At 28.6% G+C, this 22,693-nt stretch overlaps 1 protein-coding gene across 1 annotated transcript in view; it reads left to right on the top strand.

The window, feature by feature from the left end:
* Positions 1 to 21,314: 21,314 nt before the first annotated feature.
* The window catches only part of LOC129959466 (uncharacterized), a 74,077-nt gene continuing 72,698 nt past the window's right edge, over positions 21,315 to 22,693 (top strand). Inside the window, exon 1 of the mRNA XM_056072310.1 lies at positions 21,315 to 22,031. Coding sequence (XP_055928285.1) covers positions 21,845 to 22,031 — 187 coding nt within the window. The 5' untranslated portion in view covers positions 21,315 to 21,844. The remainder of the gene's footprint in view (positions 22,032 to 22,693) is intronic.

The raw sequence follows: 22,693 nt of genomic DNA, 5'->3' as shown, positions 1-22,693 counted from the left end.
TCTTTCCTTTTCTTTCTTTACTTCTTTACGGTGGTTCCGTTATCTACCGTTCCGATTGACGGTGGATAGAGATTTGCATAAATTGCAAATTATTTGCGAAATATTATAAGGAAATTTAATAAGAAGTAAAATAAAATAAAATTTTTAACCCATATTTTCATTATGGCCGCTTTCAATGGCTAAATTAATCAGCGAATCGTTTACGGAATTTTATTGCATTTAAAATTTGCAGAATATGATGTAAACCATATAATTAAATCTCTGATTTTTATATTTATTGAATTTTCAAAACCTAAATTCAAGGAAAATAAGAATATGCAATTATATGTATCATTTTCAATGGAACTTGGCCTTGCCACTTTTTGGATTTTGAGGTTACATGCGCAAAAACTTCAATAAATAAAAGAAAAATAAATAAAATATTAAATTTTTAATACTTGAAATATATGCATTTGTTCCTTGCTAAGTATAATAATATTTAGTTATATTTCATTAATTTATGAAAATTTAAACTTTAATATAAAAATTACTGATTTATGCATAAAACCATTAACCCTCAGGGAGCAATACAACAACATTGGCTGACTGATGTTTAGGATGCTACACAGATAACTGCATTTTACATCACGAATAACTGTTTAAAAAATTTTTAAAGGTCTACTTTAATGGTTCTCATCCATTTAAAATTTTTACATGTCTTTTCATGTTAGACCTGATTGCTTTTTTCTGGCATGCACTATGACTTTTGTTTTCTTGCCTTTCTAACAAATTTTAGAACTTAAATTATTAATGTCAAAGTTAATTTTCATTATTTATATAAGCGAAGTAGTCGAAAGCAAAACAACAACTAAAAAAAACTGTTACTTCCCACAAAATCATAATCTGAAATATTTATCGATTGGAAATATTTCGTAATAAATCATAGGTTAGACTATATCTTCCTCGAAATCGCATGTTAAATTTGTATTCTGCCATTGAGTTCTATCATTGAATGATATTAATGGATTGGACCTAGAAAATGTAATAAGCTTAGAAATCATTTGTTACGTGCACTGCCAGTCTTTAAAGATTTCATTTTTATATAAGTTCTTTTTTTCAATTTAATTATTAATTTATTTCTGGTAACGTTAATTTTCCCTAAGAAAAGTAATAACATGCATTGAGAATCATTGGCTTTATTAATATTTTAAATTTCCAAAGAAGTTAAAATATTGCTTGAGTTTTCTGTTGAAAATTTTAAAGATTTTTTTTGTAATTAATTCTGTGATATAAATATATTAAAAATTAAGATTACTAAAGCTTGTTTTCATTTATTAAATAGGGAAAAATTCTAGGGAAAAAACGAAAAGAAACTTTTTTATTATTTCTAAATTATTTTATTCTAGACAGAGATACACTCTATAGGGCTGTTAAAAATGAGAATAATTATTGAAAGTGGCAATTATTAACATGGAAGAGAACACATTGGATTTTCTTTTAATTAATACAAATACAATTAACTAGATAGAAATGATGATTACCTTTTAAGAATACACCATTGCCAATTTTATAATAGATTAGATTTTTTAAAGAAATTGTCATATAAAGCAACATGACTGTAATTTACGAGACGTCCTTGAGAAGGAATATCGGCAGTAAAATATCCAGAATTATCGTCATAAATCGACCTACTCTCATAAAAATTTAACGGCAGATAAAAAAGAGCCAAGACTTCAAATGAAATATTTTTCACTTGAAAGTTATTTCAACATTTCTCTTGGTACTACTTCATTAATTTTAATACTCTATTTTTATATCTTCTTAAAGTAACAGTACGATTTGTGATAATAGGTCAAACTCGTACATCTTCTCAGGTATGAAACAATTAGGACACTTGAGAGCCAATTATTTTACTGACGTTTTATGATTTATCGCAATGGCATTAAAGCAATAAATGTTTTATAGAGTTTGTATACACAGTATTTAATTCTAAAAACAATTATTCGAAACTTTAGGTGGCAGTTACCTTTCTTCGACACCAGTGTAGTTGACAAATGCAATAAATAAGTTTTGCTCTTTATTTCTAAGTAGAAAATGAATGTAAAAATATATTTTGGAAATGAGAAATTCATTCTTTTATTTCTTTCCGGATTGTATAATGTAAATAGTCTTATAATATATGCTTTAGGAATGTTGGTTTAATAAATTTGTGTCAGTTTCTTGTTAGCAATCGTTTTAAAACTAATTTCTGTAATTCTAGATTGTTTATATATTTGGAATGCAACATCTTTTTTTAGATAATATAAACATGTGATGAATTGTTCAGTAATATTAAATGGCAAGTAACAACGGCTCTAATGTTTCTGAAATAATTGCTAAATGGCTCTAAAAGGATTTCAATGCATGAAATTTAAATGTTTTTTTCACATGGTTTATTCAAATAAAAATGTATATTAACCCTATCTTTTAAATAATTTTTTAAAAGGCAAACATCTATAGAAAACCTGATGAGTTATCAACTATTTTGCTTTTGACTATTTTATTTGATATTGCTTTTGACTATTTTTTTTTTTTTGATATTAATAATCATTTTCTTATACATTATTTAAAACGTGGAAATCGGATGTCACCTCCAGTCGATTTGTTCTTTCATATACTTTCAACAATTATGACTCGTTTTATAGTTAGCTTTGTCTTGTAGTAACAATATTGAATATATTCTTTCAAATAGTACTTCTAATATATCTGTCTCATTCAGAATTTCACAATCTTCAGTTTTGATATAAAAATAACATGTCAAATGTTACTTTTAAAATTTGTTCTGTTTGACAATTGTAGTGAGCTCTTATCCATAGATAGATAAATGAATAGATAGCCTTATCTTTTGACGAGTTTCGTTCAAACTTTTTTACATATTTATAATTCTAGTAATAAAACTATATGTCCTTTTCATCCATCTGAGCAAATCAAATTTATTGAGCATTTTACTGAGCAATCTATCATGTTCAAAGTGAGACATAATAAAAAGCTAACATAATTCCAAAAATGTGCCCTCTGGATTCGATTAGGTTTTAAATGTGGAAGCAGAAAATGATCGAGTGTTTGTCTTTATTGAATACTTTCTCATCTGTTTATTTCATATTCGTGAGAGTAAAAAAACATTTAAAGTAATTATAAAAAAATATTGGTATAAAGTGTTTTATTAAAATTGAAAAATGTATAGCATCCAATAATAGCAGAAATTTTTTTTAACCAAAGGTGATTTTTTTTTTACAAAATGCTAGATAAATTAGCTAGTAGTATATGCGTAGCTTATCATTAATAAAAAAGAAGTTTATTTTTGCATCTCGTAATAATTTCAAAATTCTAATCCCTTTTTTATTTCCGATTTTCTATAAGTAACAATTATTCTTTTAATAATTCTTAAAAGAAATTTATTTTTACCAGCTCGAGAATTTCTTTAGTAAATCGACGTATATTACGATAAAAAAAGAGGGGATTTCGAATTTAAAAAAAAGTGGTATAAATAAGAAAAATGAAAGGAATAAAAGACTCAGATTTTTTTTTCAAAAAGTTTGAAGTTCTTCAATTATTTATTGACACTAGAATAAAAAGAAGCCAAGAGCTATAAAAAAAGAAACCGATTTTAAAATTCTCTTAGAAGTCTCTGATACCAGCAAACGCAGCAGTTCTGCATCTTACGATGTCATCATTTTACGGACTTCCATTTTTTTTTTTATTTTTTTTTGAAGAATTCCATGGAATTCAGACAAATGCTGACCATTCGAAATCTCCTTTCCGTTAACAATCAGAAAAGTGATGAAATCACTTGGTACTTTCGACATGGAGCAGATAAGCAAAGTTATTAAATTTTGCAAGCATGCATAAATGAATAAGGAAAGCGCTTTTAAAATGAGAATAAAATCTCGACTGTTCTACTTAGGAGTCAAAAACCGAAGCGTATTGCTTGCTATCTCAAATTGAAAATCTTTTGCAACTCATATTTTGAATATCCTATCTGCGTTATGACAATAGAAGACAGAAAAGAGTATTAAACTTTAAAGTACTATTTTAGAAAATATTTCGTATTACTGTTGAGGTTGATTTAAAAAAAAAAAAAAAAAAAAAAAAAAAAAACCTATGCTAGTCGGATTTCTGCATGGACCATTTTGTTCAACTTGAATTACGATCTGTTTTATCGTTTCTTCCAGATAAAGAAGGTTAAATGCAACATATGAATAAGAAAAATATGTCTGCTTGAAATTTAATACCAAAGCATTGCAAATCAGAAAGATATTTTAAACCTTTTCTGTAGTATTCTAAAAAAGGACTTTATTTCCATATACTTATAGAATAAGAGATGTTCCACTATTGATTGCTCAGATCTTCGTGCTCTTATTAGACAAGAACAAAGTATAAATGGTCGAGTTTACGATCGCTTTTGCCTTTTTCTTGATTTTGTCATAGAAATGCTCATATTTCATTGCACTTTTATATCCATATTTCGAAAACCATTTACTTAAAGAAAAGTCATTTAGTTATATGCTAATAATTTCTTTTGTCTTTTCATGTTAATTAAGTACTGCAATTATAAATAATATAATAAATATAGTTTTAGAATTGCAAGTGAATTAATTTCCCCCCAAGAAAATAGTTTAATAACAGAGTTGTTATAAGTAAATACATGTATAAACTTGGGAAAGAGGATAGTATATTAAAAATTCCAATTTTGAAATGAAATGTTTTATATGTTGAAAGAACGAAGAATTCAATTTTTGATAAGTAGTGAAAAATCGGTTTCTTCCCTCTTCTTCTTCTTCTTTTTTTTTTTTTTTTTTTTTGCTGGAAAAAAGGAATGAATTTTTATGAAGGAATGGATTTGGATTCGTTAATACATAACGAGTTAAGTGAACTTTTCTTATAATAAATTATACTATACACTGATGCTTTTATCATGATATCTCGTATATCATGATAAATCGTGATGAAAGCATATTTAAAATGACTATTGCCGTAACAACTATTTTATATATTTTATTTTCTATTTATTTTTCTGTATTTAAAATGATTATTCCTAGTATTATTATTTGGTTTATTATATGAATTCGTTTTGACAGAATTCACACAAATTAAATAATTAATCAGTATCTGATTGAGTCAAGCAGTTTTTTATTAAAAAAAAATATAAGCCTTTATTTTGCTTTTAAATATTATCTGTGTTTAATATAAATGACTTTATCTGATGTCCGAATTTTTTCAATAAATTAGTTCGAATAGAAGAAACTTTTACATGATATTTACTATAATAAATCTATCAATTCATGAAATACGACTTTTAGCGGCACAGAAAAATTAAGAACAGTATTTCTTTATCTCAAATAAATAAACAAATAGATGTGATAAAATCGAACTAAACTTATACATCATGGTTATATTCAGATATTTCTTGTTTTCTCTTTAACGACTGTTCAGAAATTTCCGACGCAGTCAGAGAAATTTAGTTCGCAATCAATTCATTAAGGCAATTAATCTGTATTTAAGGGCAATTTTTTGAAGTCTTGTTTCGTTTAAAGGAATTGTCTTTTTTCTTTAAAATAATTTTTCTGATTAAAATATTTTTAATGAGAAAAAACACTTTTCTTGTTAAAGAAAGAAGAGAGAAAAGAGGATTAACTGTTTCGAAATTCCGTGTAAATGGCATTTTTTTTTTCTTTCTTTGATATTTACCTCTAAAAAATGCTATTTACTTATATTAAAATCACTTTTCAGATCTGAAGAATGGCAATAACTTTGTTATTCGATGTTTCACAATTTTTTTTAAATAAAACATTTACTTGAATAAAAAAAAGAAGAATGTTCGGGTATTTTCATTCCTTATTTTTGTCTTCATTAATCTCATCTTTTTAACTTTTTATAGATCCTTAATTTTTTTTAAAATTTGATCTTGATTCAAGTTTGAGATGAGCTAAAATCCTTCTTTATATTCAAATAGTCGAACAATATAATCTTTAATTTTAGTAATTTTACTGAAAGCTGGAATAAATTTATGATTTATAAGTAGGTATAATGCGAAATAAAATATAACATACTCGTCATCTTCTTACTTGCAAAATTTATCTGATGAATTTTTTTTGGACATAATATTATAAAAATGAATTATTGTGCTAGTAATCATATTTGTAAATTAATATGTTAAAGTACGTTTTTGATTTACTTCTTAAACTTCTTATTTAATACATTTTTTTTAGAACTGTAGTCTTGAGTATTATAAAAAGGACCTTCCAAATACTCCATACAATTTGGCGGGCTAGGTTATCATAGCAATGAATTTAATTATGGATTCGCTACGTTACAGAAGTATTTTTGGTTTATTATGATCATTATATGTAAATAGATGTAAAATGGCTTTCTACTTTTATTATAAATAAAGTGAACAGGCAAGAGGGTTAAAAGTACACAATTAATATAAATATAAAATTTTCATGAGATTTTCTGGGAAAGAGAAATTGAATTTCATTTTCATCATTTATTCATTTCACTTTTAAGAATTTTGGCAGAAAAATTGAAATCATCAAGATTTGTAATTCACTAAAAAACGTAATTTACAATGCGATACAGAAACATTTTATTTTTGTTTTCCTACAAATATTTTATAAATTAATTAAAAGGAATAAATGTTGAAGAATTTATTTTATAATTTTAATTCAAAATTTATTGTTTTAAATATCTAATTATTTGGGATCTTGCGTTTTTAGGTTGAGAAAAATATTATAGTTTTATACGTTTTCTACTTTTTTTTCGCTTTTAGTTTTTTGGTATCATTTTAAATTATCGTCTGATGCAGATCTGGATATGTTAAATTCTATTTTTATTTGATAAAGCATGGACATACCAAACTACCTTTAAAATTTTGAAAAAGGTTAAATTCGTGACTGAAGTGTAGAAAATATAAATTTTGTTGAAATTTGATGTCGTATTAGAAAAGAAAGATGTACTTTATCAGATTTTATACGTGTAATATATCCTTCGCGAGGAAAATTTAAGAGAAATTTATCAAAAAGAACAGAACATTCGATTTTCAGGCTTGCTGTGAATAAAAATTTCTCAGAAGAGAAAATAAAATATATATGGATAGATGAAATATATATTTAAGAATATATGCAAAATAATTACGTGAAATCAATATGTATAGCACGAAGAATATAGTTAGATATCCAAATTAACAAAATTCCTGTGAGGCCTTATTAAAATTGAGCCAAAAAATACAGACCAAAGACAAAGAATGATTAAGGGTTGTTGTTTCTAATGGCACTTGTCATAGACAAGCCCACTGACTTTAGAAGTCAGTGATTTTAAGCCAAGGGCGCGTCTCTTGTTTTTTTCAGTAGCGCCATCTAGGGTCAAGAGTACGACTTAGCTACACACACGTCACAACCCTTTTTACGGGGCGGACTTCATTCATGCATTTCATTCACTCCTCCACAGATCGTAATTTAGATCTGAATCAGAGAACGATCACGCCTGATCCAGTACCCCCAGTGGTATTACTCTTGACAGAGAGGACTTTGTGACCACGACAGATTTATACGAGCGCCAGCCACCACACACACGGAGAGTCTTCGACGGGCGGGATTCGAACTCGCAACCCAAGGGACGCGAATCCAACGCCCTACTAACAGGCTATCCCAGCCCTATGACTAAGGGTAATTTTTGTTTATAAAAGAAAGAAATGTATTGATGAGATGAATTTATCTTTATATAAATATATTTATAAGTGTTGCCCAAATGTATATGGCTTGCTGCTAAATACGAATAAATAATGAGTAGATGACTGGTTCGAGATTTCTTTCGCCAAAAATGTGTGATCTTCGCTGTTGATAACAATTGAAAATAGACTTAATGGCCTTATATTAGAATGGTGCTGCACTTTGAAGAAAATAGTCTGGACTACCTTCTTTGTTACTCAACCACGATGAGTGGGAAATTTGGGTATTTTGCAACCTTAGGCTATATACATTATGAGACGTCTTTTTTTTTTTTTTTTTTAAATAAAATGATCAATTTAGTTTCGCTTTCATCACTTTTCTAATGTAATTTATTGATTTTAATATTTTTTTTTATTTTATCAGTTTTGTGAAAATGTATTTGTTTTTATTTTGTTTATGTCTCCAGATTCCCCAGATGCATGTTTTCTCACAGTATTATTAGAATAGATGCTTAGTGTTTATGAATATTTTAATAATTAAGTGGACGCTACGAAATATACCGGAACCTGACCAATTACACTTGATGAAGTGTTCATATTATTCTAATATTTTGTATTCCCAGAGTTTATATTTTTTACTAACTTATTTATTTGGCAATTAAAAAAATAATTTTTTTTAAATCGATTTTCTTGCTGCTCCCTCTTAGCCTAGTGGATCTAGGCAGCTACCTAATTGCACATTCGTCCCTGATCTCGATTCAAATTTACCAAGTCTTTTCCTAATAGTTTTCATATAATTTTGAAAAAGTAAATTAATTGTGAGAATCAATATAAAAAATAAATAAATATTATATTAATTTTTTTATATTGAGCTTTTGATTTGGCGTGAAAGGAAAAATAAATATGCAGGTATGAGATTGCATTAAGTCATTTAATTATACATAATTATTCAGAAATATTATTCATTAATTTGGAAAGAGGCTAGTAATACAAAACATATCAATGATATCGCAGAAACATGTAATTGGAAATACAAAGACACGTGGCACAAGAATAGTTGTCAGTGAAATAGTGAAAAGAACAAGATATTCCTCATTAATATCCTATAGGTTCTGCCATCAGGCCGTGCTGTAGATTGAATTTGGGCAGTAAATATAAAAAACTGAAGAAAAACACCTTTAAGTTATTAACTAATATTTAATAAAAATATTTTAAAGTTTTTTTTTTTTTTTTTTTTTTTTTTTTTTTGTCTTAACCAACAAAAGTTGTATGAGAAAGAATGACATCAATTTTTTTCGCCTACCCTTAATCATGCTGATTTTTGGTTCTGGAATTATTTAAAATAACTTGTGAACACTATAAATGCGCATAATTTAACGGAGTTTAAATATCACAAAGTATTGCCCATTAGAAGTCCAACAGAGAATTTGTGCCTTCTGGAGTCGATTGTATAGTTTTGAAAATATTCATGGCAAAACACGTTCAAAGGAAACATACTGAATATATATTGCAAATTAAATCACGAAGTAAAAGTTGCCCAAAATTACCTCTGAAATGTTAAGTCAACAAATGAATTACAAATTAATAAAATTCCTTTGAATTTTAAATAGAAAAGCTACCGCTAAAAATTTACTTTCCTTTGAAATATCCACTAAATTTTAGTTATTCATGTAAAAATTCTGTTTTACTTAGTACTAGCCGCCTTTGGCGAACAGCCGGTTCGCCAATCTTAATGCTCGTTAAAATATTAATAATTAAATATTTTATGTAATTCCTACTTTAAAAACAGCTTCTTCATCAAAATATTTTAAAACTTCAAATTTTGATAGTCATATAATTCACTCATAATATTATAAAGGTCTTCAGTCATAACGTAATATGTATCTCTCTAATTTTTTGTTAGCTCCCGTAGAACTTATGCGTTAAATTAAAGTGGAAATGATTAATCGGCAATTAATATAATACAAAGAATAAACCTAAAAATAATTTAAATCAAGTCCGCATCTGTTGAAAATAGTTGTAAACAATCAGAACACAATGCGCATGCGTGAATTTTCAACGCCAGTTGGTAACGCAAATGCGTGAATTTTTCTACGCTAGTTGGAGTAACGCTATGCAGATTCGAATTTTTTAATTTCCTTTATTCTGTTTTATTTGAATTCAAAGGTACTTCAGAATGAATCTGAAAGATCTATTAATTAACAATGTGCAATTTTAAATGCATCAAACATGAAGAAAATTAACAGAATCGTTTGAAATAATCGGTCGAAAAAATGTTAAGCCTAACTTCATAAGTGTGGGGAAAAAAACTGAAGCCTTACTCATTTGAAAGTGGGGAAATAAAGATTTTTTCGGTGGGAAAGTTAGTTTTTAATTAATAATTAAAATTCTAGTTAAAAATTTAAAAAAAGGGACCCCAGGTGCATATTCCCAACTTCCAAGGTATACATGTACCAAATTTGGTAGCTGTAGGTCAAACGGTCTGGCCTGTAGAGCGCCAACACACACACACACACACACAAACAAACAAGGGCTGCGGTGGCCTGGTGGTAAGGTTTCGGCTTGTGAGCCGTAGGGTTTCAGGTTCGAGACCCGATTCCACCGAAGAACCGTCGTGTAAGGGGGTCTGTTGAACGTTAAATCCGTCATGCCAAACGTCCTCCCATTGGTGTGATGTCGTGTGGAGAGGGGGGGGGGTGCCAGCTTAGGTGTGGTCCTCGTCATCTGACTGCGGTTCAAAATTACGAGGTTCATCCCAAAATAGCACTAGTGTTGCTTTACAACGAGACGTTAATATAACTAAAACTAAACTAAAACACATTGAACTTTATATAAGTATAGATTTATGCCTATTTTGCTATCCAAATTCAACCTACAGCTCCATTTTTGATCCTGATGGCGAAAATAGAATCTATTGTTAGTATTATATAAATAATATTTATTTCCCATTGTCTAAGTATATGCACATGAAATTGTGGCATTTTCTTTTATCTCTAAATACTTATAGATTATTTATGATCATCTTGGACATTGCGTTTTCACCCAAATACTCCTATGTTATTATTGTTTTTAGTTTATATTCCTGATGTCCTTGCAAATTATTGAACGACTGTTCTAAATCACTCTGTAATAATCACTAAGTTAATAATTACTACACAAACTACTTTCACGTTGGTTTTTGTACTTGAAGAGACTTCTATTACCAATATTCATAAAACCAAGCTTGTTTTAATGTTAGCAGTTTTGCTATAATTACACTCTTATTAAATGATAGCCGAATGAATTGATTTAACCCATATTGACTTTGTCCTAGTGAAACTGAGTTAAGCCGGATCAAAGCAAATAAACAAAAACAAAACGAGTCTAACAACGTCAAATAGCTTGTACAACTCTCACTCTAGGCAACGAACCGAAGAAGCTGGAAATACGCTGTCGGATAAAAAGTCCTTTAGAAGGAGAAACGAAAAAAAAGGGCCTTTCCAGAACAGGTTTCCATCTCGGCATTTGGCCTTTTAATCGCTAGGAATTCCTTTCTCCGTAACATCTGGTCGAAAAAGGTGAACGAAATCGAAGATGCAATCAAATGATCAATCATTCCGATTACAATGGCATCGTCACACGCCGCGTTAATAAGGTGTAGGTGCAGAAACTGAACACAGATTCGATGGATATACGGTTGAGTAGATTGTTTAGACTTGTTTCTACCTTTAATGAATTTGTCATTAATTAACTTTGTGATGTGAAACCATAAATTACGCCTACAGTGTAATACGCCCACCCTGAAGTCCAAGTTTACAACACACGACTTAAGAGGACTTATGTTCGAGGAAAGAAAATAGTTCAAAACTTCCTGTTCAAAAAGAATAAGATTAGTTAAGATGTTGCAATCTTTTAAGCCGTTATTGGCTAATGACAATATGTTACATCACTGACCAATGCCAACAATGATGTAATATATTGTATTCTAGATATGGCTGTCTATATTGTCTTCTGAGAATGTCTGTCTGCATTTTGACTTATAAAAAAAATTCAATCTACCAGTACCGTTACTTGATATCCTTCAGGCCAGAGGTGGTATTGTATCAGCTTGAGACTTTGTATCAGGTACGCAAAAATATCAGACATGCAAAACTGACCGAAATTAAGAGTATCACGTACTCGATACCAGTTTTTGGATGAAAGCGATACAGATTGGTAATTTCCTCGACTCTTTCGTTTTCAATCGAGTGATACTATATGAATTTTATTCAAAAGATTACACCGATATAGCCTAGTTCACTGTCTTGCCTCAAGCCGCTATGAGCATGCGAGATATTTTGAAATGTATGTATTTTATCCCAACTATTATTATCTTTTACCTCATGTAACTGTGCACGTTCCACTAAAGAATCCCCTTCTTCTCTTATACCAACTATATCAGCAAAGCCTGTCCCTTCCACTTCTCACCCAGCCGTCAATCACTATCAAAACCAAGGCATACTTTATCATCAACATATTTTCCGAAGAAGTGAAATCCTAATTTGGAATCATATTCGTATCAGAATCAGCTGCCAGTATCGGCGCAGTAGCTTGAACCGATACCATCGATTATCTAGTTTATTTCGACGGGGAAAATATCGGGTGCCGACAGTATATCAGATTCTAAAGTATCAGGTAAATCGAGGATCAGTTTGACAATAAAAGCCAATAACTCCTGTTGTCTTTTCTAGTTTTCTACTATTTACTGATGTGTTCGTTTACTTAAAATCGTACAAATCCAAGTTTGAGAACTATTTAGAATACATTTAAGAATTCATTTCACCATTAAGCTAATTCAAATTGCTCGTAAATGCTATTATTATTTTATGCAACGCACCATTGCTGCTTTGATTTCAAGTCCGTACTAAGTGGATCCCATTTAAACAAACTCTTGCTCCTGTTATTACCGGAGTTACCATCAACCATTAGAAATATTGATCCAGGTAAAATCCTTCTTATTTAATGGAGATAACAGAGATAAATATGATGATACAAATGTAATTGCATTGAATAATTAGATCGGAATTTTAAGCATTAGGCTAATATTCTACAACAAATTGTATTCGTAAGAGACAAATCAATAGAAGAGATATACATAAGAGTTGTTTGCCAAAAAAATGTAAACAATCATTGTAAATGTATCAAATTATGTTTTTAAAAAAATATACCAAATTATTTTATTGCGAATTAAAATGTACATCGGTTAGAATTGTTAAATCAAAACTAAGAAAACATATTGGATGAATAAGTTTTTGTAAATATTAATTTGTAGACGTTGGGAGATATATTTTTGGTTATAGTAGACAGTAATATAATGAAGTATTTAATTAAATGTATAAAAGTGTCTGAAAACATTTCTGATTTATTTAGATGTTTAAAGAAAGTAAATAGTAGACGCTATACCCGCTGCTCTTCATCTATACAATGCCTATTTCTCTCTCTCTCTCTCTCTCTCTCTATATATATATATATATAATATACACATTTAAAAAATACAAATAATTATGCGTTGTACAGTTTTTTAATTCTTAGATGAAGAATTCAAAATGGTTTAGAGCCCTACAAAGTAATTAAAATTTGTCATACCGAAATTAATTTGTCACTGAAAAGTTAATTTTTAAAAATATTTTAAGATGGTATAAAAGTGTAGTGTTATGTTCAAAATTAAGGTGGAAAAACATAAAACCATTCAACCCTCATTTCACTGCTATTATGAAAGTGTAACAATTACTAACAGCACAATTAACACCTTGACTGCCAGGTCATTCCCATTCCCGGGACAGTAAAAATTCTCAGTCAATGTCGAATTTGACATGAGTAGAATAAGCCTACGTTTAGTTTATATCTTCTTGTTTTAACACATTTTTCAGCTCGTGAATCACCTGTGATTCATACATGCTATTTAATTGCATATTTTCTCATCTTTACTACAATAAAAAGAGAGCAAATTGGTAAGCTACTTATTAGATAGTGGTCCAAATCACAGACATCAGTCACGGCAACGAACGTGTTAAACCTTTCAGGTGCTAAAATATATGCCTGCCAAATTTCATTCGATTTTATTAAAGGATGAGGAATTGTATAAGGTTCAAGGAAAACAAAGAAGAAAAATGCACATTCAATTATTTGATATGTTTTAGTTTTTATTTGTGTTCCCACTATGAGAAGAATTAAGAAAAATTTCATTAATATATTTGCTGTTTTTACTAGCTTCAAACTTATAATTTAAATAGTCGTTTAGTTTCCAGTGGCTTCAAATTTAAAAAATAAATAAATAGCGTTATTGTTTGTTTGCTTGATTCACTCTAAAACGCTGCTTTAGCTTAAATTTTGAATCATTGCATATCTTGCAGAAACAATAACATAGTGATTGGCGGTTACCGTGGCCTACCGGCAGTAAATGCCACCCAAACTAGATATTATTTCACTTCCTCATTATATTTGGCTATAAAAAGTGTATAAACGCACTAATGCTTAGTCTCATGACCCCTAAGACTACCCCCTCCCGGAACATGGGCATCCTGCCGCTTGGCGTAGCGTCAATGTATATAGCAGCATGGTTATATGACAATTTTCATGTAACTTTGACTTTATGTGAATTGATTATTTTATATTTATTACTTATAACCCATCATGTAGATGTATACAGAAAATACATGAATTTACTACGACCAATGTGTATTAAGATTCTTGTGTGATCCTAAAACCATTGAGAAATTATAATTACGAATACAATTTTTTTTAAAAAGATATTCGATAGCAAAACTAACTTTAAACTGCTACCGTAGAATTGCTGAAAAATAACATCTCAAAATAGATGTCTTCTTTCCAGTGGCCGTTTTATGAGCTACGTAAAATCAGACCTTGAATTAATTCTTTTTCAGACGATAATAAATTTTACTTCCAATAAATTTTATCCATTGTTTCATTGGCAGTGAAAAGAATGATCGCTATTAAAAAAAAATATCGGAGACTGTCTATTGGTCTGTCTATTAATCGAAGTGATGAAAAGGGAAGTTGAGAACTTTTCTCACTTTCGAGCTCATAGAAAGTATCAGAAAAGTTAGCAACTATAAAAGAAGCTTTTATTGAAGCCATTTTTGACCCAATTTTAAGATGCAAACGATTTTCTAAACGTTAAAATTCTTATATTACCAGTGAAAAGAAAGTTTCACTATTAATAATTTCCTTTTCTAAATCATACTTAGAAAATTTTCTTTTGAGAAAATGTCAGTAATATTATGTATTTTCGTCAATATATATCGCAAGATGAATTCAATGGTAAGCTGATATGAGCATGATGAATTATACACATCTATAAAGTATTAGGGTGGAAGCAGTTATTCAAATGTGAATGTTAAGATAGTTTCAGAATTAAATAATTTTTAAAATGTCTTTTTAATTAAAAAAATTACAAATTAACATAACCATTTTTAAATTAAGCTGCTGTGTAAATTATTTCGATTATGAAGATTATCGATTTCGTAAGAAACATTATAAAATTTAAACTAAACATTTATAATATTCACCTTAGAATTTTCCGTTAAAATCAGCCATATATTATCGATGGTTCTTCAAAAGTATTAAAAAATTATTTACTTCACTGACTTTTTTTAATAGTTCTTTTTAATTTCGTAATTTGAATTTCTCTTTTTAAAAAACGAAAGAAAAAAAAACATTTGAATTTAAGGGAAACAGTGGAATCTATTGTTGGAAATTAAGTACAAAATGATTTTTAAAAATTGCGAAAATTCAAAAAAAAAAATGCATGAAAATGAAATTAGTATGACTGAAAAGATAGTTTTTGTCTTTTAAAATGACATAAAAATCATTTTTGTGCTGTGATATTTTCTGAAGTTATCGAAGAAAGAAGCCAAAATTTCATTCAATTTTTAATTAATTAAAATACTAATTAGGATTTCGAGAAAAAAAATCGCTCCGAGGTGATATTTTCACATTCCATATATATGTGTACTAAATTTAGTAACTATAGGTCTGGCTTGTAGAGCGCCATTAGACACACATCTTTATTACTAGTTGGATAATGCTACATCATTTGTTGTGTTATTTTTTTCATGAGTTTTCAAATCATTTTTAATAATTGAAACAATGACTAATAATCAGATCAATACATTTAATATTTTAATTACACAGAGTAAAGACTCACTGATAAACAAATAAAATAAGGAAAACTGTGTAAAAAATTTCCATTGAATATCAGTCGCAACTCGAATTTTATAAACTTATCTGTAAATATGACACTTTTTTTTTTCATTATTCACATCAAAATGAAAAAAAAAGAGAGTATATTTTGAGGAAAGGTAATCTTTTTCTTTGAGTAATTAAGTTTAGAAATTTCTATAGATGTCTTTGGTTTAAGGATGTTTTGCAAATTCATTTATTTTATCTCTTTCATTTTGAATAATCGTGCTCGTATTCCTGCACAACCACACAGACTTATTTCTGAAAACAATTTTCCGATATTTTGCTAGCTAGGAATTAAAAATTTCGAAATCCATATGCATAATAAGATCGAAATTTTTTTAAAGATTATAATGTCAACATTCATTTCATATATGCGCAACTAAAAACTGTAGAATCAAATATTTAATGAGGAAATTATTCACAGAAAAGCTATGCTCTTTTATGTAGGTTTTACTTTTTCAGTGTATAAACGTGTATAAATGTATATTTTCTATTGAAAATCTTTTTCTCCGGAACGATTTATTCAATTTGAGAGACAAAGGCTGTCATATGCAGAAAGCCTGCTTCTTTGAAAGGCAAATTGGTGAAATGTGTAGAAGTGGAAGTCATTACCTTGTAAAAGAGGGTGCGAATGACTTTTTCAACAAAAATGACTCATTCGTCTTGAGGAAGTGCCGCCCCATAGATATCTTCTTCAATCGTGGGATGTTCTCACAGATTTTACTCAAGATTTTAGTCCACCCTGTGTAGGATTGTTTTTGTTTCGATTCATGTTTTCCAAAAACTGAATTTCACTTTTTTTCGCCTCAAATGGTATTGGATATTTTGCAGTTGTTATTAACAACGGAAATATTTTAATGCCTATTAGGTGGATATAGCGATTATTTTTTTAATATCTTTAAATAAATCACAAGTTGATGATTGTCTTACAACATGCCACTATTAATACGATCCATTATGAAAAGATTATTTACAATAGGGCATTTCAAGTTAAGTAAAAGCCAAGGGCTGTTCAGTTGAGGGGGCCACAAGCTGGTCAGTTAAAAAACTTAATTTTTCTAGTTGCTAAATATATAAGCTTGTAAAGAGTATCAATAATATGAATGATAAAATATTGAGATAATATTAACATTTTATATTAAAAAAACGTAAAATTGGTGAGGTTCTTACTTGTTTTATTAATTTCACATAGTTATTGGAACATTGATAAAATTGAGCACAAACGAGAATACCGGATAGTCTGGAGTCACAACAGAATACTACAGTAAAAATAAATGAATAAAATTATTATAAAATAAATGTTTAACATGCTAAAAATGTGCTGAAATGTGAAACTAAACTGGCCCGATTATTACACGAGGTGTTTCATAATGTTCATTGCCTAGAGCTTCAAAATACCAAAATCTTTCCCTAATTATTTATGTTATGTTACATATTTTAACTCATAACGTATTTAAAATATAGGGAATATCTTATCGGATAAGCTTTAACTGACACTCACAAGTAAATGGTCTTATTGCTAACCCTAGATTTTAACTAATTAATTTTATAGCACTATTTTTTATCACTTATAATTTATAAATTCTAAGATTTTTTTTTATAAATTGTGAAGAAAATGTTTTATAAAAATAAGTGAAACAAGCAAAGGATGGAAAGTAAATACAAATGATGAACATATATTCTAAATCATGAAAAAAATGAAATTAGTTTAAATTAAAAATGAAATGTATGAAATCAATGAGAAAAATAGTATTATAAGTTTTAATAATAAATTACTCCTATACAAAAAATTTATTTAAATCAAGAATTCTCTTTTAATGTGCATAAGAAAATTTATTCAGTACATTAATGAAGATCTGGAAATTTATATTCTAGCTAAGCTAAATTGTTTAAAGCAAAATTGAGCTGAAAAATTAAGCTTCATATATATAAGTTCATTGGAAGAGCCGCGATTTTAGAAATTTTAAAAATGAAAGTATTGCATTTGCTTTTTAAATGAAGGAAGTATTTTGTAACTTCTCTCTCTCTCTCTCTTTTTCTTGTATTACACAAAATTATTTTATACCGAAAAGAAATATAGGAATCCTCAAAGCATTCAATTAAAAAATATTCGATTGTTTTAAAATTTTACAATTTTTTTACGCAACAAATCTTTTAGATTCCAAAAGAAAAAAATGATATATTTAATTAATTTTATTTAGTTTCTTTAACAGCGTAATTTCATCGATATTCGAAGGATTTATCGGTAGCTAGGAACTTCATGACAAAGTGTTTTGACATTGTATCAAACTTTCGGCTATAAGAAATGGCTTATTTGCATGTTTGTTAAAATTTTCATTTATCAAGAATGATTATAATTTATAGAATTTATTTCAAAAAATGTTATGAATTAAATCCTGGATTTTGAAAGAGGACTTGTAAAAAAGATATAATATTTGAAACTCTAATTATTCATTGTGAGTAATGTGTGTATATTCCATTCTCCAAAAATGAAATTTCACCCTAAAAAATAATGAAAATGAATGAATATTTTTGTACTGCTTTTAAATAAAAGAAAATGCATTTTTAAATTACTTAAAATTCTTAAATTTATTTAAAGGGAAATGAAGAAAAAAAATAGTGAAAAAGATGTGATTAAAACTTACATGTAAAACTGAATTTCAAAGCTAAAACAAGAGTTGAATTAAAGTCAAAATAACGTGCTACCTGAAAATGTCTAAAAAAAAGCTTGTTAGTTATTTCTCAGTAAAGAGATATGAATTTCATTTTATAATATTTTATGATTTATTAAATTGTAATTTTTGATAATTATAATTTTTTTAATTAATTCCTGAATTATTGCTATTTCCCCTTTTAAAAATAGAAAGACTGAAACCTTGTCTTTTCCTGTATAAATCATTAATTAGAAAGCTTACGTGAGCCCTTAAAAAAAAGAACATTTATATTCCAATCATATCAACAAGGAACACTTACCTTTTAAGTATTATTAGTTGTTGATCTTCTAAAGTTTGTTTTATGATATGAAAGTCTGAGTGCGTTTCAAGAGCTTAATAAATCAACTGTCATTAATGTTCGTCTCAAAATTGTCTTATATCAAAATACTGTTTTGAAATAAATTATCTTTATCTACAAGATAAAAAAACAAACTGAAAGAGGAGAATGATCCAGTAGTTATTAATTTTTTCTTAAGATAAAAAGGGTTATTGCAAGGGAGAAGCAGGTGACAGTTTTAAATTATTGTAATATATGAATAAAAATCCAAAAGTACTGCAGTTTGTCTTTATATAATTCAATCAAACAAATAACGTATGTCTTTCATTGGACTGAATAAAAAGCTACTCTAGAAAGTGTAATTGCATTCTTAATTGTATTTAAAAAACACATTAATTAAATATGAATTTGAAAATAAATCAAATTTACTATTATTAAAATTTAATAAATACTATATCAACATTTTTTATTGTTTGTTTGAATAGATTTTTCTGTCTTCAGTTCGAAAATAAAATATCAGATAAAATTTTGCTCTGATATTTTTTTTTTACCAAAGAGCAGTAAAATGTACATAGTAGAGCTAGCTTTTGAGTTCTAATATCAAGGTAAATCAATAATTGAATGAGATTAAATTTCAGCTATCCGAATATATTTACTCTACGTCTAATTTATCGGATTGTTTAATAATATTCATTTTAAATACACTTTATTTATTTTATAACAGTCTTTAAACAAGTGAATTGTGAGTAGAATATTAATTTTATAGGAAAATATTCGCTTTTATTCTTACGCTGTTCAATTTCATAATAAAACTATCAATCATATTTATTTAACCTGAATCATTTTATTTAGAAACATTTTTGAATTAATTGGAGATGAGTGGAATGGGTTACTAGAGTACTTAAATCCAAAGGCTTTTAAACTCCGGACATTGCTATTACTGGGAAAAAAGGGATATTGGAAATACACTTAATAAATTCGGAGGTGCCATATCATTCTTAAAATAATAAAGTAATAACAATATCATTATTAATAAAATTTATAAATAATAAGGAGGAAAAAACTAATTGAAAAAAAAGGATGGATAATCTGAATTGAATAATACGAATAATCTTGAATTTAGCTCTGCATTAATATCCACAGTTAGTTAGTTCCATTCATGTGAATGGAATAAACAACTCATGAAGGAATGTTCATGAGTTGTCTTTGTTGACTTGGAACAACTACTTGTTAATTACCTTCAATTCCGAATCAAAAGAATTACATCAATTAATTTTCAAAAACACTTATTTTGAAAATTAATTGATGTAAAAGCTTAATCTTCAAAACTCTAAAATGTTGATTCATTCTAAAAATTGTTTACACAAGTATTCTTGATCGAATAAATTTATAATTTTGCATACGTTTATGTTTTAACCTATTATTTTACCATTTATAGAAGCATAATGACCATTCCCTTTATTATTTTTTTAATGAGACTATATTCTTTTCCTAATCATTGTAATAACAATAGTATGACTACATTATACAGTTTTTTAAATAAATATTATCATAACATTGAGCGATAAAGTGATTTTGAATAATAATAAACTTACAATCCTTAAAACATTTTAATGAACTAATACAAGATAATGATTTTGAATATTTTACAAACTCCACCACAGAAGCTTAACTACATCAGGTATACAGAAATTACTTATTCTCTTTCCTTATCTCAAACAAAGGAACGACCATTTATAAATAAGAGATGAAGTGTGTCATCTGACAAGTGAAGTTATTTTTATCCCTTTTCTTTTATTCCCTTAGGTAATGGTATGATGACGATGACGATGACGATGACGAATACCAAGTGCGACAACTCAGTTCTGCTCGATGCTATTCCAAGCCTTGCCTTCTGCTTCAAGTAAATTGCATCCATGTGGACAGCATTAATTGACCTTATATTAGAGTACACAGAGTGTCGATGATCGTTGTCTAAGCAGTTCAGTGTTTGTGTCTAAATGATGTGTTCCACTTCTTGCCAACGGAAGAAATAGAAACATAAACAGGACCTTCGAAAGAAACAAGTATCGAAAATTTTAAAAAGAAGATATTATTAATATTTCAGAGTGCATCTTTTTCTCTTCTTCAGAAATCTGAATTGGCAATTATGTTAAAATGGAAGGAAGTTCCATAAATTGGAATATATCACTGATAATTAGATATTAATGAAAGTTTTGGAAATTTGAAACAATTTATTCATTTATATTAATTTACACTGAAAAACTATGTAAAATTATAACAATAAATTAATACAATTAATTCCCTGATTCTTATTTTTAAAAAAAAAATCTAATCTACAATATAATAGCCTGTAAAACTTTCTAAGAAAGAGGCAATTTCTTTTTCATGATCATTCTTCGTTTAAAAATTGAAAAGACAAATAATCAAATAATTATAATAAGTTATTGACTCATTATTTATTTACGTTCTGAGAAGTAGGTTCAATTAAAAGTTTTTGATTAACTATTATATAATCTAATTATCATTAATTTATCTAAGGAATAATTATACGCAACATTTTAGGGGGTGTTAGTGTGCAAAATAAACTACAGAAAGAAAAATGAAATGTCTCTAGATCCCCCCTTCCGAGATGAAAGGAAATACATGCACAGCAGCAAGTGCAGTAAAAATGTACTAAATCCGTTTTTCTAACGCACATGTGAACACTACTCAAGACCGAACCGCTCTTTTTTTAAAGAGAAAAAAAAGTTTCAAACAAGCGCAACAGTAAGAAAATATCGGGCTTGGCGGGAAAAGAAAGAGAAAAAAATAATAATAATTCTATCCCCATCCCGAATGGTATCAACCGCAAAAACTCTCCGTAAAGAACCGACAGCTGTAGCCATAGCGCCAAACTTGGCGCAAGGTCGTTCATCGCCAAGGTAACCAAACGAAAGCAACATCATGCGGCTGTTCAAAAAATCATCCGTCTCCCCTCCTCAGTTGCTGCGCCTGTCTGTGTTGGAGGAAGGGGGTGAGGCGAATCCGTCAACAGCCGCACCAGGACTGAGATTGTCCCTGCCGAGCTGTTTCAGCGAGTGTAACATAGATGAACTCATGGCTTACACGGAAACTCCAAAATCTCGAAGAGGTAAGCACTTTCGATTTATTTATATATTTTTCTTTCTTTTAGAATATTCCATCTATAAAACATGCATCCACAAACGGATGCATTGAATCCAACATATTGGAAATAATTATATTTCTTCACCAATTTATTGAAAGTAAACACATTGTTTACTCTTGCGCCGGGACGTCTGGTTTCGGTGCTCCCCTCGAATTCTCGTATTTGGTGGGGGTTACTTTTGAAGCATAACTCTGAAGAATTCATTGGCTCGTTCAGCGATTCATATTGTGTGTACTTCGAATGGAAGGAGTCGTCTCGGCGCGGGAACGTAAACAATGGTTCATTGTTTACCACGTGTTTATAGTATACATTTTGAAATGAGATATTGACATTCGTTGCGCTGGATTATATGATAAAAAGTTAATTTCTCCGGATGAGTTCCGGTCATTTATTTTTTTTTCTTTCCAAATATTCATTCAGACACTGTATTATTTACATCTGATTGAAACGTAAATATCATTGGTTAGGATTTTTTATTTTAAATCTTGGTTTAATTTCTTATTTATATGAAGATGAAGAAAAAGTGACAGATTCATTCTTAAGACATTGATGTTTATATGACTTGTGTATGTTTAAGTCGCCTTCTGATCTTCGTTCCTATTCGGATATCTATTATTTAATATTGG

The sequence above is a fragment of the Argiope bruennichi genome, chromosome 2, assembly GCF_947563725.1.
Source record: "Argiope bruennichi chromosome 2, qqArgBrue1.1, whole genome shotgun sequence".
Taxonomy (NCBI): Eukaryota; Metazoa; Arthropoda; class Arachnida; order Araneae; family Araneidae; genus Argiope; species Argiope bruennichi.
The sequence above is the reverse complement of the archived record's forward strand: the minus strand, read 5'-3'. Positions and strand labels throughout refer to the sequence as shown.